This window comes from Seriola aureovittata, chromosome 13, assembly GCF_021018895.1.
Source record: "Seriola aureovittata isolate HTS-2021-v1 ecotype China chromosome 13, ASM2101889v1, whole genome shotgun sequence".
Lineage (NCBI taxonomy): Eukaryota > Metazoa > Chordata > Actinopteri > Carangiformes > Carangidae > Seriola > Seriola aureovittata.
In genome coordinates, this window is record NC_079376.1 from 17,970,707 (window position 1) to 17,986,527 (window position 15,821).

At 41.9% G+C, this 15,821-nt stretch overlaps 1 protein-coding gene across 2 annotated transcripts in view; it reads left to right on the top strand.

The window, feature by feature from the left end:
* Window positions 1–14,429, top strand: part of prkd3 (protein kinase D3) — a 37,695-nt gene extending 23,266 nt beyond the window's left edge. The window contains exons 4-19 of one of the 2 annotated variants that reach the window (XM_056393363.1): window positions 459–590; window positions 1,179–1,336; window positions 2,813–3,005; window positions 3,110–3,187; window positions 3,282–3,468; window positions 3,985–4,108; window positions 4,327–4,404; window positions 7,512–7,788; window positions 9,124–9,176; window positions 9,594–9,666; window positions 9,774–9,880; window positions 10,057–10,218; window positions 11,179–11,277; window positions 11,367–11,634; window positions 12,132–12,217; window positions 12,768–14,429. In XM_056393363.1, the coding sequence (XP_056249338.1) occupies window positions 459–590; window positions 1,179–1,336; window positions 2,813–3,005; window positions 3,110–3,187; window positions 3,282–3,468; window positions 3,985–4,108; window positions 4,327–4,404; window positions 7,512–7,788; window positions 9,124–9,176; window positions 9,594–9,666; window positions 9,774–9,880; window positions 10,057–10,218; window positions 11,179–11,277; window positions 11,367–11,634; window positions 12,132–12,217; window positions 12,768–12,941 (2,249 nt within the window). In that variant the 3' untranslated portion in view covers window positions 12,942–14,429. The remainder of the gene's footprint in view (window positions 1–458; window positions 591–1,178; window positions 1,337–2,812; window positions 3,006–3,109; window positions 3,188–3,281; window positions 3,469–3,984; window positions 4,109–4,326; window positions 4,405–7,511; window positions 7,789–9,123; window positions 9,177–9,593; window positions 9,667–9,773; window positions 9,881–10,056; window positions 10,219–11,178; window positions 11,278–11,366; window positions 11,635–12,131; window positions 12,218–12,767) is intronic. The other variant, XM_056393365.1, reaches the window with a different exon arrangement.
* Window positions 14,430–15,821: the final 1,392 nt, after the last annotated feature.

Here is a 15,821-nt window from a genome sequence, read left to right on the forward strand (position 1 = left end):
ACTGCTCTAACATGATCATACTGCATTTCTCTGGTGTCTTATGGGTGTGCCCTCTCACTTTGATACAAGGAATGATGAAATTGAAGTTATGCCTCTGCAGATGTGACGCCCTCTACTGCAGCACTGTGGATACAGCACTCATATAAGAGAGATTGCTTACAGTGTAGCAACTGGCAAAGAGATTCTTCCTTGCTTTCTTTTAAAAAAAAAATTTTCCCAACACAAGCACACACACACATAGTGAGACTCTACATTGTGTGTGATATTGCTTTGATATTAAAAACTGGATGAAATAGCTGCCAGATACATGTGATAAATAGCTGCTCTCTTCTTTTCTTTTGTCATCGTTTCTCATATTTTTTTTTCTTCTGATCCTTCAGCTTTCTTTCAAAAACCATTTTCCAGATTTGTTTTGCTTTTGCCAAGTTTTAGTTATACCACGTGTGTGTTGTTTCTAGCTCAAGCAACAGTTGAAGACTTCCAGATCCGACCCCATGCCCTTTTTGTCCACTCCTACAAGGCCCCCACCTTCTGCGACTACTGTGGGGAGATGCTATGGGGTCTGGTCCGGCAGGGGCTCAAATGTGAAGGTTAGGAACAAACACACATGCACGCACACACACACACCTGGACAGAAAAACTACAGAACACACTGTGTCTTTCCCAAGCCTTTGAGTCCTATAAGACCATTTAATGTATCTCAGGGATTTACTCTTAGAAATCCAGCCTGCCTCCTACTGTTTCCATACACACGCACTTGCACACACAAACATGCTACACCTCTGAACGTAAGAATGTATCAGAGAGAGATACAAGCAAACAAGAAAGATTTGGTCCAGGCAGTGGAGCCAGTGAAATGCTTGACATTCAGATCCCAGAGGAGTTATGGCATGCCGCCTCGCTTTCATTTTTTTGTCATCGTTGGAGCAGATTTGAATCATACTCTTTCATATTCTTGTCATTAGGCTTCATTTGAAGTCCCGACTGACTATGATTGAATTGAAATAGCTGATTTATTTACCAGTGAAACACAGTCATAAATTCTCTCAAACAAGCCTTTTCATCAGTGGGGCCATCTTGTGGCTGATATGCAAAATGAAATATGTTTTCACCTCACAGGCTGTGTGCTGTTTTCATAGGTTTTGTGACTGATGTCATCTGTGTTTTCACGTTTTCAGGATGTGGGCTAAATTACCACAAGCGCTGCGCCTTTAAGATCCCAAATAACTGCACTGGTGTCAGGAAGAGGCGACTGTCCAATGTCTCCCTGCCTGCACCATCTCTGTCTGTCCCCCGACCGGTACCTGCTGAGAATGCGGTGGTCGTCCTGGATGAGGTGAGTTCTGATTGGTGGAGGTGTGACATATACACACACATGCTTGGTGTTTCCACATTGCCCTTTGCTCTTTCAAAATGAATTGATGCAAATAGTTCTATTAGGGGGGTGTTTACAGCCTGCAGTGTTACCAACATAGATTAGAAACTTTTTATTTTCCCAAAAAAAAGCACTTAGCGACTTTTTGGACAAACCAGCCTACTTAGCAGAGTTGCCAGTAATGCCCTCTACTCTGTTCAGTGAGTGGCAAAGAAGTGGAGCAGCAGTTTTGTGAGTGACAAAATAAGAAAAATACTCTGTTGCTTCTTTGAGCGATCATTTAACAAGTAAATATAATTGAAACCAGTCTTTGTCTTTAACTTATGTGTATGCTGATTTTGCTAACATGTAAGTTAACATATAATCTTAACGGGCCTCGTTTTAGTCACTATTTTACTACTACTTTTTCCGTTGTCTGACAACAGAAACACAAAAACATTTAAATCAGAACAGCTGTACTGGGAATTCGACTGTATTAAAATACTGTACATGTGAGCACAGAGAGTAGAAGAGAAGCAAACAGATAAAGGAGTGAAACCAGCTGACACGAGGCAGAACGCAAATACGACACAATGACGTCAGTTATTTACAGCAGTTCCACAACAGTTTTCAGCTCAATTTCACACATTGACCATACGCGGTCCAGCCAGATACTAGGTTTTGAATTAGTCTTGTTTATTCTCACACACACAACCAGCTGGCCGGAGTTTTGACATCATCCTAAATCAGCCTGGAAGCCAGGTGAATTGGCCAAGAATGTTAGGCAGTCAATCTGCATGCTGTTAAACGTTTCTAAACTTATCAAATTTGGCTCTTTTCCATGGGTGAATCTCCTGGGCCCTGTTGTAGAACACCGCTGATGCAGAAAATTGAATTGAGCTGCACTGAGCTCTGTGGAGAGATCCTCAGTGAGGTCTTATGAAACAGCTTTTGCATAAGCCCACACTGAAAATTCTCCTCTCGTCTGTGTCCCCACGAAAGGTCATCAGGAAATATAATTATGCTAATGATGTTAAAAGTCCATTGAAGTCCAAGTTTACATATTTGCTCACTTGCTGGCAAAAACGAAGAGAACTTCCTTCTCATTTCTGTCAGGAGCTTCCAGACTGCGCAATGTATTCGTATAAAATCAGGAGTAAATGCTCATACATGGTAAAACATGACAAATCTAATATCCTTGCTTCGACCACTGGGATTGTGTAAACTATGCAAAGTCATGCTAACTCAGTGTGACAGACTTCCTTTTCCACTGATTTCTTTCTCTTCTTCTACTGCCATGTCATTATTCACTCTGTCTTTCCCTATCACTCAAATACTCCCTTTGAGACTGTTCTTCCTGTATTTTTCCCTTTGCGTCTTCCATGCATATGGTTTTTAATTCTTCCTAACATCCCTCCATCTTCCCCCTTTTTTTTTCCATCCTTCCAACCCCCGCAGCAGAGGACCCATCAGGAAGCAGGGAAGAGGATCCTGTCCTGGAGCGGAAGACCGATCTGGATGGAGAAGATGGTGCTGGGACGGGTTAAAGTGCCACACACCTTCGCCATTCACACCTACACTCGGCCCACTATCTGCCAGTACTGCAAGCGTCTGCTCAAGGGCCTCTTTCGCCAGGGCATGCAGTGTAAAGGTAGGACTACATATGGAGAGTGTGTTTCAGCACAACATGGTGGTTGATCAAAGAACATTTTGGCAACATTTTACTAATTCATGTTTTTTAATTTCATCTGCCAGATTGCAGATTCAACTGTCATAAGCGGTGTGCTTCAAAGGTACCGAGAGACTGTTTAGGGGAGGTGGACTTCAATGGAGGTGAGTTGTACATCCAATTTCACAGTGACAGTGGTATACGTATCTCTTAATATTTGTGATTTCAAATGTTTGCATATATCATGTACATGTATAGAGCCAGCCAGCCCAGGCCCAGATTCAGACACTACCATGGACACTATGGAGGTGGACAGTAGTGATTTGGATGGCGGCAGAGGACTGGACGACCCAGAGGAACCCTCCACAGCAGATGAGAGGATGTTTGACATGGATTCACCCTTCTTGGATAGAGAGAAGGATGAAGAGCCCATCAAGACTATTAGGTATGAAGATGCTGATGTAATTACAGGTCTTTTTACTTTTTCTGTTGATGATGTGTAAATCTCTGTAGGTGGCACTGTTTACTTCAGCCACCACGGCTGTCAGTGCTCATCTCAGTGACCCACTTCTGTTTTCATATATTATTGTTTTGGACAGTTCAGTAAAGAGTGACAGGGGAAAGACATGCAGCGAAGGTCACCGTCCTGATTCAAACCGGAGACTTTGTGGTTATGTTTTAAACCACCAGGTCTAACTGCCCAATTCCTGTGTTTATTCTACAGCAGCAGTGTTACCACTGCTGCAAACATACAATGCATCACGTCCTGTGCAGGATTTCTGTCAGGAAAGACCTACCAGACACTGGCTGCTTAGAAAAGCAAATATAAAAGGTCTCAATAACTGACTACGGATCAGTTAAAATGTAATCAGTTACTGTTTCATTACACTGAGTTGTAAAATCAGTCAGTAATTGTGATATTAAATCTGGAAAATCTTATTTTATGTGTGCATGTCTCTAGTCCTTCCACTAGCAGCAACATACCTCTGATGCGGGTGGTCCAGTCCATCAAACACACCAAGAGGCGGAGCTCCACTGTAGTGAAGGAGGGCTGGATGGTTCATTATACGAGCAGGGACAACCTGGTAAGACTGATAACCCCAAAAGCTGAGCAGAGGAAGCCAGTCTGAAATGGGCTGTGCTTAGCCTGTATGCTGGGGAAAACTCCTCCAAAGCTGTGCATGTGCTGAATTCAGCACAGAAGGTATTTTGCTTGAGAGACAACATTTTTAGACTACTGCAATATTGGCAATAATCTGCCATTTAGATTAACCTGGTGTTTGTTTGTTTTCCCCTTAAACAGCGGAAGAGACATTACTGGAGGCTGGACAGCAAGAGTCTGAGTCTCTTCCAGAACGACACCGGTGCCAAGTTCTACAAAGTGAGCATAAAACTGTCAACTCTGCCTTGTTCTTGGAAAATCATGTCTTGTCCCCGGGACAAAACACACAGTAACATTTGTTAAAATGTCAGAAAATTGCGCAGTTTAAGTCCTCATGTAGCTCCACAACTCTAATCTTTTCAATTCTAACATAATTACACTGAAGTCATTAAGGATGGGATACTTTTTCAAATCCTTATTTGAGTAATCTCTGTCACACTTCTGAGAGGTATGTAAATAAAATCTAAGCAGTGTATTCTGTGACTCAGCTCGGAGGGCTGTCGTGTTGCTACTGTAAACTCATAAGGTCAGTTTGGCTCAGTGAAAATTCCCCTGTGGTTTTTCACCCTACAGCCTGGTCTTTTCACTGCATGAAGTGAAAGGACACAGTCACTAACAGTCGCTACATGTAGCCACGCAGTATCACGTTAGACGGGACATTTGAAGGGGTTTTGAAGAAAGAGTCAAAAATTTTGACTATAGGGATCCCCATGTAAAAAAAAAAAAAAGTTTTAGAGAAGTATTTAATATACGCTTACTGAAATAAAAGATGTCATTTGTTAAGATTAATCTCTCTTAATCCAAAATTCCCACCAAATCAGGTCATACGTACATTGCACAACCTTATCTCAAAGTCAGTGGTGACTGTGAGTGAATGAAACGCTGTAATTTCGATGTGTAAAATCAGTTTTGGAGAGTGTGTGACACTTCCCGCTCGGTGCCAGCACCGTAGTCAGTCATTACACTGCCGCAGGGGCTTAATAGCACAGTAATTACACACTGAGAACTAAGGGAGGGAACTACAGCCTGCAAGGTAAAGACTTCCACATGTGTGTTGGTGGTTGTTTGTGTATGAGTGTGTATGCACGTGTGTGTGTGTGTGTGTGTGTGTGTGTGTGGGTGTGTGTGCGTGTAGAGTGGGGGGTTGCAATCATTTTATTGTTCATGTCGCTCTGTATGTTTTGAGACTTTAACACCTCCTTCAGCTGTGGTCAGAGCAGTGTTGCAGTGGGATGGTGTGTAGGATGCAGTAGAGTTTCCAGAGTGAGAGCCAGCACGTTCACTCAGTGTGTGTGTGTGTGTGTGTGTGTGTTAGTTAAAGGGTGGTTTTGTAAGCAGCTGTATATACAGTGCTTCTTTTCTTCTTTCTTACCATCTCTCCTTTATACTGGTTGTGAAACAAGCCTGAAAAAAAAGTCTTAAGTCCCTCACCCTTCTTTCCCAATTATTCTGTCACACCCTGCATCCCCTGCCACTAAAGCCATGGAAAGGAAACCTCAGTGGGGACTGACTCCTCAGGGTGTGTTTACAGGCAGCTTTATGTGGTTCTTTATTATCAACTTGGAACTCAGCTTCGTTTAAGACCTTCAGGAGGCTAATTGAAGGCTAGCTGTAAATGCTGTCTTTTCATGCTCAAAAGTTTTGTCTTTGTTCCATGCCTGTTTCTTCAGACTCAGAGCAGTACATTTTTTATCCGTGATAGATAACGTGAGATGATTTCATGTAGATACAGTAGAAAAAGGGTCTTTCAGGGGTTTCATTTCAGAAACCACAGATTCTCCATATGCTCAGCGTGGATGCGGGAAATCGCCCATCTTGGGCATCTTCCTTTAATTTCTCTGAAGTTTCTAGCCTGCTGCTGCTCATCAGTGTGTGGCCACTGTCCTCCCCTTTTCTTTATACCTCCAATCTGATTAGTGGTGGTCGTGTGGTGACTTGCTTGCCAGGCATGGCAGCCATTTTCACCATTTGGAAGCCATAACGGCTCCTCGTTTGAAGATGAGACCCCTGTACTTGTGGCTTTCTCTGAAGAACCTTTTATGGGGTGAGGGGGCTTCTCTCTGTATCTGCCAGATTGAGTCCTGTCACAATCAAACGTTGCAGACACACACACACACACACACACACACACACACACACACACACACACACACACACACACACACACACACACACACACACACACACACTACCCTGTAGAAGAACAGCAGTTGCAGTGGCTTTCGTTTCAGTGGCTGGCGGTAGCGCCAGCGGCTCGTGCTCAGATGGGGCCTCTGGCTGGCCCTGCCTTGTAATCAGGCAACCAAAGCGCTTCGGCCGCCGCAGGGCCCCGCTCACGTGACCCGGCCCCGCTAACCACAAGCACTTCATCTGATACTCTGTGGTGAGCCACGCGGAGGGGACAGCGTGTGCCTCTGTGAGCCCCCATTGGCTGGAAATTCTGTGTGTTTTTTTAATTTTTGACCCTCCCTCCTCTCTTTGATTTGACAGTGAGTATGAAGGGGAAGGGGGGACTTTTAAAGTGTGCCACAACTGTCCATTCTGTATGTGCTCATAAGACAGACAAGAGGAAAGGAGAAAGTTAGTTCTTGGATTATTTAATCAACACCCAGCAACTGAGTGTGGAGGCTTTGTGTGTGAGTGTTACTACCTGTATCAATATTGTTTCTGTCATGTTATTGTGTATGCTGAGCACCGCATCTTTACTTGAAGCAGTTTTCTGCTCTGATACAAAAATTGTTTTCAAAAAAGATAATCACCAAATTTAAAAAGTGGTGTTACTTTTAAAGTTACTTTAATGTTTAAATCAGTAAGTTTGAGCTTTTTAGAGGCAACAAAGAAACCTGACAACATGGTAAAGTGGAGGAATATGTATTTGTATTAATTTTTATCACTTAATTCATCTATTTTTATTTGTTATTAACTTGTTATTAACAACTCTAAACCTTCCTTTATCTGGTTAACATTAATTATTGGATTATTTTTCATCAAATTTTTTAAAAAATATTATTGATCTAATTATCCATTTAGGTATTTTTGTATCTTTTTTCATTTTTTCTCTTCCATCTTTCTAAGGACATACAACCTGTATAATACACATATGCATATTTGTGAATAAGCATGTGTATGTGTGAGAGTGTTTGGTCCCATCTGCTGCTGGACTCTTACTGCTTTGTTTTGTTAAAGAGTGTTTTTTGTTTCTACCTTTATGTCTCAGGTGTATGGTTGTCTGTGCAGACAGGAATAATGAAATACTAAGAAAGAAAGAAAGAAAGAAAAGAAAATTACATTTTCTTATTTATCACCACCTCCCTCCAACCCCACAGGAAATCCCTCTGTCCGAGATCCTCCAGGTCGAACAGTCCAGAGACTACAGTAATCTGGCCCAGGGCAGCAACCCTCACTGTTTTGAGATCATCACAGCGACAATGGTCTACTATGTAGGAGAGAACAACGGCAGTCACTACCACAGCCCCGCTCTGGCTGCCTCGGGAGTCGGCATGGAGGTAGCCCAGGGCTGGGAGAAGGCCATCAGACAGGCCCTGATGCCCGTCACCCCCCAGCCCAGCGTGGCCAGTGCTGCTGGACAGGGCAAAGATCACAGTAAGTAGAATATTTCACAGCTCTCTGGCTGATCTGTCTCTGGGTGACACTAAGAATGAATGAATATGAAAATATGATTTGTTTTTGGAGATTTAAGACAATTAATTGTTTATTAACTTCACAATAGGATTTCAAGGGTCCAAGGATTACATTTTGTTATTTTTACACATATAGTCTTTCTTTATGGCTGCAAAGCCTAGAATGAGGGCATATTTTAATATATAAAAGGTGGTGAAGATGGCTGGTATTTGTAATATATATAAAAATGAGGAATATGACTCTATTTGGTTTGCATTTCCCTTTTCAGTGATGACTTGTAATATTGCAGGGTATTTCCTGCAGCAGTGCGAGGCCAAAGTACCTACTAGAGCAACATTAAATGACAAGAGCCTTGATTATGTGTGTTGAAAGTTTGACATTTGTCCAAATTAAAAGAAGGAGACCTCATTGGTGAAGGTGGTACAAAAAAAACCTTCCATCAACTTTCGATAGGTAGGGAAAGCCCTGTGTCAGTGTCTATAGGCCAAAGGAAGTGAGGCTGTAAAGTAAGTCTCTATTTGACAGTATTGAAAAAATTAACTGACATGACAGAAACTGAGACTCACTCAGAAGTTTTGGTCCTTAACATTAAAGACAGGAATTATGTCTGAGCCTATGAACCATTATTAGAGGTTCTATGGTTAGAGACTGATTTATAGATTGAAGATCCACATGAGAGTCATCCCATTAGCAGCAAAGGATTTTAAGCATGTGCATGACATTAGAAAACGAGGCAGTCACAACAAGCTGTGGACCTGAAACAGAAATTCATTATGTCACTTTCGAAATGACAGCACAGCATATAAAACTGTCCATGCTCTGGAGATCTTCCTTCATTTATGAAGTGTAGGTAGAGGAACTTGTACATGATATTAATATTAAATCTACAAATGTAATTTATGTCATTTTTTCCAGGATGAAAATAAGTTTTTTGTATTAGTTTAATGATCACATCATGTTTTGTACTTTCTATTCATCGTGCAGAATTAGCCCCTGCCGCTGTCTAAATTCCAAGTTATGAAATGCAATGCATACTTGCACCATTCTGTCACACATAGCTTCCCAAATCAATTTGATAGCCAATTTATTGTGTAATAAAATGCTTCATTATGTGGGGCTGTGACTTATTGCATGCAGCTGCGATAAGAAGGAAAATTGTAAAAAAAAAAAATACTAGTATGTGAGCAATGTTCCTCTGACTACAATCACTTAAGGACTGACTGACTGCTTTATGCACCGGTAAAGTGGCGCTTTTCAGTTGTTGAATGTGGAAACATCATGTGTTTTCTCCTCCAGAAGAGCTGTCCATCAGCATATCTGTGTCCAACTGCCAGATCCAGGAGAATGTGGTGAGCAGGGTTTCTTTTTTTTTTTTTTCTGAGATGCTGTTGCACAATTTCCCAGCACAGCCTGCACATGCATGCATTCATGTGCTATTAAAGTAGCTGTTGTGGTAACATCAGAAATTGTATCCTACTGTCTTTCACTAAAACCTCCATTGGAAGCTTTTTATGTTGCACAAATGGGGAAGCTGCAGACTTTTTTTTTTTTTTTTGGTCAAGGGATTTTTGTCTTAGTTCCACTTCTGCATTGAGTGAAAGTTAAATATTTGGCAATACCAGAAAACATTTTGGAGGAACAGCAGTTTAGCCAGGCTTTAGATGATGTAACTGTTACGGATTGCCAATGACAGCATGGAAGGTTAACTGAATGTTTCGACAAGTAAAAGCAAAATACCATAATGAAGTAACAATTTATCTGTGTAGGACATTGCCTCGGTGTACCAAATATTTTCTGATGAGGTGCTGGGGTCAGGCCAGTTTGGCATTGTGTATGGAGGTAAGTTTCTCTTTTTGATATGGTACTACATACCTTTTAGATACTATAGATCCACTGTGAATTGTATTAAAGTTATATTCATTTTACCGTGTCCCATCATATCTTAGGCAAACACAGAAAGAGCGGCAGAGATGTGGCCATCAAAGTTATCGACAAGATGAGATTTCCTACCAAGCAGGAGAGCCAACTGAGGAATGAGGTGGCCATATTACAGGTAATTACCACAATCCACCAGACAGCTAAAGTGATTTATAGCACAATAACGTGTTACAAAGGATAGTGAGTACTGTCCGTTTTAACAGCTCTTTGTTTTGTCTCTATGTTACAGACCATAACAGTTCTATGAAAGCAGAAAATTTCAACTTGATGTCATTCTCTGCTTTTCTTCAGAATCTGCACCACCCAGGTATCGTCAACTTGGAGTGTATGTTCGAGACGCCAGAGCGGGTCTTTGTTGTCATGGAGAAGTTGCACGGTGACATGCTAGAGATGATCTTGTCCAGCGAGAAGAGCAAACTGCCTGAACGAATCACCAAGTTCCTCGTCACACAGGTCTGTGTTTGCGGAAATATGCTTCTCTTGCACGTGCTGACCTTCACTAGAGTGATCCGTAGCCTGTTGTTACTATATTCTCTCTGAAAGCAGCTGGTCATTGTCAAATAAACTGTTAATCGATTAGATTATAGCATGTGTCTTTGCCTTTCCACACTTTATACTTAAATTGCACCATCCTTCACTGCATTTTTCCATCTTTATTTTCCATCATCGGTTCCCTTCACTCTCTCTCTCTCTGTATCTTCCATTCTGTTTTCGGGGTGTGTTAGCCCACTGTGAGTGAGTCTGTGCTCCAGCTCCAGGGCCTGTTTATTCTTGTGGTGAGCTGATTTGTGTGTGTGTGTCGGGGTCGGTGGTGGGTGGGGGGATTGTTTATGGGATTGGTCTGCATGGCATCACAGCCTCCTCCCTGGCTGTGGATTACAGCCTGCAGCACGCTGGTGGCTTTGTGGGCTGATTAGAAAAGCAGCAGGGCCCTGGGCCTCTGCAGATCCCGGGTCCCAAACAGGAGCGGGACCATTAACAACGGCCCCATTAGCTGTGGCTGGCCTGGCTCTGATGTGGCCGGGAAGACTTCTGTCAATGCCAGGGTCAAGATAGGCGAGCCAGACGCGCTGTGGTTTTGGTACAGGGCCATAGGCAGACATGCGTGCAGCGCTAGCTTATGCCAGCACTCGTGAATATAGATGGGATGATGAGATGAGATCATATGTCTTTATGTGAAGGTACTGGTCGAGATGGAAGTATTTAAGGGCATTAGCATGCTTATACTGCTGTGATTTTTCCACATGGCAGCACCATAAATTCTACTGCATGGATTATACAAACATTACTCTGTTTATACTATATGCTATATACATTAAAATATTTAGACTCTGGTCTAAAAAACATTTAGATGTATTGTCATCTGGATTTTTGGAGCTAAATCTGTGCTTTTTGGACTTTTGGTTGCAATAGATCCTGGTGGCCTTGAGACATCTGCACTTCAAAAACATTGTTCACTGTGACTTGAAGCCTGAGAATGTACTACTGGCCTCTGCAGAGCCCTTTCCTCAGGTAAAAAAAAAAAGTATATGTATCAATGTTGCTGCTCTGTCCATATGGGTGTGTGTAAACGACAACCACGTTTTTCTGTCTTTCTCCAGGTGAAGCTGTGTGACTTTGGCTTTGCCCGTATCATAGGCGAGAAGTCTTTCCGGCGGTCTGTAGTGGGCACTCCGGCTTACCTGGCTCCAGAGGTGCTGCGCAGTAAAGGCTACAACCGCTCCTTAGACATGTGGTCAGTGGGAGTCATTGTGTACGTTAGCTTGAGCGGGACATTCCCTTTTAACGAGGATGAGGACATTAATGATCAGATTCAGAACGCTGCCTTCATGTACCCACCTACGCCTTGGAAGGACATCTCTACAGAGGGTAATTCTTTTGTTTGCTCCTTTACTTGGAAACATCCAAAAATTCACCAATGATCAATCTAATCTGACAGTTAGTTTGTCCTCCACTCTTGTAAACTCTTGGTGGCCTGGTTGCACCTGTATATTTGTGTCAAACTGATACTCAGACATGTAGCCTCAGTGTTGTCCTCCCCACCTACACGTCTGGGTCGCCTGAACTTTTCTCTGACTTGTCTTTGTCTGCGGTCGAAATGAATCACTTTCACATCTCCCCAGCTGCCCTAGGTGAAGCTCCACCCACATAGAGTGGGAAATATATTACAAGGTGAAACAACTGGTGAAGGTGTTGATGCTAATGTGTAGTAAACCAACTAAAGTAACCCTTGTTCTTGTTTTTATACACTGCTGATCTTTATCTTTTCCTGTGAACAAGTCACTTCCTGTTGTATGCTATTGATATGAGATGCTGTAAGATCCGTTTTCTTGACACAGCCTGCACATGATCTATTTCCCTCACAGCCACAGATCTGATCAACAATCTTCTCCAAGTCAAGATGAGGAAGCGGTACAGCGTGGACAAGTGTCTCAGCCATCCCTGGTTACAGGTGACATATATAGTTTTTGACCCTTTAAATTGACACAGCTTCTATCACAAATCACACTTGTTCTTCACGTCATGTCAGTGTGCATTACACTTTCCAAGGATATCGATATCTTTCCTAATAATAATCATGTTTGGATACTGATTGTTTTCTATAAAACAGTGGTTACAGTGCAAACAGGAACTAAGACTTTTCATGGTGCAAACAAAGGCTGAAAAACAGGTGTCTAGATGTAGCCCACCTGCTGAATCCCTTGTAACTGTAGTGAAAAAAATATAGCACAGAATTACCCCAAATATGAGTAAAAGAAATAAAGAATAACAACAGAAGTGAGATCAATCAAAATCAAAATAATATCCGTTTTTTTGCAGTTTGCACTCTCTGAATGTCCAACATGGTTCTTACTACAGGGACACTGACTCCTCTAACCATTCATATACAGATGGAGTTGAAAACCTGTAGCCATACAGACTCAAACTATTTTAAATTGCATAAAACAATTAAATAAACAAAGTAGTGACTGAATGTAAAAGTCCATATCTCTTTTCCTCAGGACTATCAGACATGGTTGGACCTCAGGGAGTTTGAGACACGGCGAGGCGAGCGCTACATCACCCATGAGAGCGACGACGCACGTTGGGAGGAGTATGCAGACGAGCACAGTCTCATTTACCCCAAACACTTCATCATGGCTCCCAACCTGGACGACATGGAAGAGGACCCCTAGTGGCATGGGGGACTTTCTACACCACATGTGTTAAGGACAAAGATTGTCACAGGGACTTTTTGTATGAAGCTTGGGGAGCGGTGGATTTTCCCTCCAGGACTGTTTGTTGTGGAAACAGAGAGAAGCCGATCAGATGGAGAATTACTCTCCAGAGGCTTTAAAAGTGCGGAAAACCCCGGCAGAAATCATAGCATGATGCTCTGCTTCAAGCAGCAGGCTGGCGATATGCGTGCCACATGAACGCATTAAAAAACTGTCAGGAGAGAAGAGTGTTCTCTCCTCCTTTTTGCACAAGGTCAAAACATTCCATGGATTCACTCAAGAACAATCACAAGTCAAAATACTCAAGGTGAACTTAAAACTTTTGTTAATGTACCTGTAGTTCTGATTCATTTTGAGCAATAATATGGCTCTGTTCTGTATGTGAGAGAGGAGATCGGAGAGAGATCTCACCCCAGGAGCAAAGGGCACTTTTCACAAGGGATTTACAGCCTGAAAATCAAACACACTTGAGTTTGTTCTCATTTCCAAACTGTTTGTGAGACTGTCCTTTGGCATGAAACTGGAACTATCACATGTATTTGTATATTTTTTTTAATGTATTTAGTAATTGTGGTAGGTTTTTGCACTATATTACCATTGAACATAGCAACTGAATAGAAACACTATTCGCTGCTACAGAGAGCAAACAGCTTTCGAGGGTCCGGTCTGGGTGCAGAGAGTTAAAGAGTGATAGTCACACTATCACACTATTGGCTGCTGTGTCACAAATCCCAGCAGGTATTTTCAGCCAACACACCGTTAGAGTGTATGATCTGTTTAGTGGCAGCTTATAGTGTGTACGTTTTATCAACTGTCCCCTGGGCAAAGTGACAAACAGACGCTGACCAATCACGTCAACAAAAACTTAATTTCAATGTCTCCAAACTGTTTTTCTTAATTAACATTGTTAATTTCTAAAGTGTTACAAGACCATAACCCTGAACCTTCAGTAAATGCAATAATGGAGCCAATACCTCCGTTCAACATGAGGTTAAAATCAGCAATGGACTCTATGTTAGAGCATCATCTGTCTGTGTACTCTCTTCTGTACTTTTGCAGTATTTTTGTATGTGACTCCAATTCTGAAATATGTGTTTTAGTTGCTCTGTAGGTGTCTGAAGTGTTGCATCGCCACATGCGGCCAACCTAGGTTTTCACATAGAACAAAATATTGGTGTCCATTATCCTGTTTATTATGTTGTCAGGACCATTTCGACAGCCCTTTTGTCTAGACAGTAGACATAGTAGAAATTAAGTATAATTACAGTTCGGTTCACATGGGAGTTTATAGTGCTACAGTTTTGTAGTTTGCTTTATTGGTGTGTTTTGGGAGTACCTTCCTGTTTCCTGTTGTCCTTTCCCTGTCTTTGTTGCCGCTGGATTGGCAGGTGTCAGTGTTTTGTATATTTCAGTTCATACCAATGGAATAAAAACCCATCTTCTTAACTGAGAATGAAAGTTTTCTTCAGGTTCTGAATTTCTTCCTGTTCGTGCTCATGACTTTAATAGATTCTGGATTTCAGTGCCGCAGCATGCATGCATGCATGCATGCATAAGCAGCCCTGGCTTGTAGTTTTGTGTATGTTGCATCATGGTGTATGAGTGAGTGTGTGTGTGTGTAGTGGTTTCAAATGTCAGATCCCATTCTCAGCAGCTGGATGTGATTGTTGCACCACACCGAGCAGTTTGCCGAGCCAGTCGCTCACCACAAGGGAGTAATGACATAGTTAAAGAGGGTGGTGGTGATGTGGGGGTTTGTGGAAGACTTTGAAATCACTCAGGATAAATGCTATCATGGAGTTCCTTCAAGTATCAAACGTGTGTTCAACTCCAGCCATACGAATGAAACGTCTTATTCCTGCACTGTACTTCTGAATGGGTCTATTGTCTGAAGGTACAGTTCACCATAAACTGCAGAGAATAGACAGCTGTCATTAATTTAGCAAAGTCTTTGAAGTGTGCCTTCCTTGATTCCTTCACCAGTGTTCACCGCACTTACTGTAGATACCGACTGACCACTGTTAGCAATCATGGCTACCCTTATTATAGTGCTATCTTCTAATAGCCACTGATGAGAAGTTGAAGATACTTTTTCTCTTCAAGATACTCAATACTGCTCTCTTGTGTCTGTTAGTCTGAATGATTTCAAGATGTGGACCTTCTTAGCAGGCCAGATGACCCCATTAACCCCAGAGACATTTATAGTCTCAACAGGCACAAATACAACAGCCCTGTTAGAGTTCACTGAGTTGATCCTGAACTAAATAAATACAAACTGTTCTCCACAACTTATTTTAGAGTAGCTTGTGTTTGTCAGATGTAAGGATACAATGTGAAAAGATGTGTATCTTCAGCAGTTGAGAGAAAAGGACATTAGAGCAAATGTTCTGGGGAAATAAGGTGCAATGTCTCCCTCCTCTGGTTGGATGGAAGTGTAATATTTCTGGTGGTTCATGGCTTTCTTCAAAGACTTAAATGGGTTTTATGCAGTGTTGTTCCATTCAAAACAATATTCCACTTTAGTAGAGAACAGAAAGATGTAGAGTTTGACATGAGAAGACTGCTTTCACATTCATCTGCAGAAGGGACAAATTTTCTCTATGACTGCTTTAAATCTCAGTTTCAGAGGAGCATGATTTTGTGATATTACGGCTGGTTTAGAACCAGTGGTCCAGAGGATTATTTAATGTAGACTATTTTCTATACATCATAAATATTATGCTAAGTGGGCCTTTAAACTTTAAACAATAAAAGCTCACAGTAAACCGCAGCACAGTTACTATTTCAAAGAGTGCTCTCTGATGGCAAGTTGACATTATTTTGAAGCTAATGACAAGG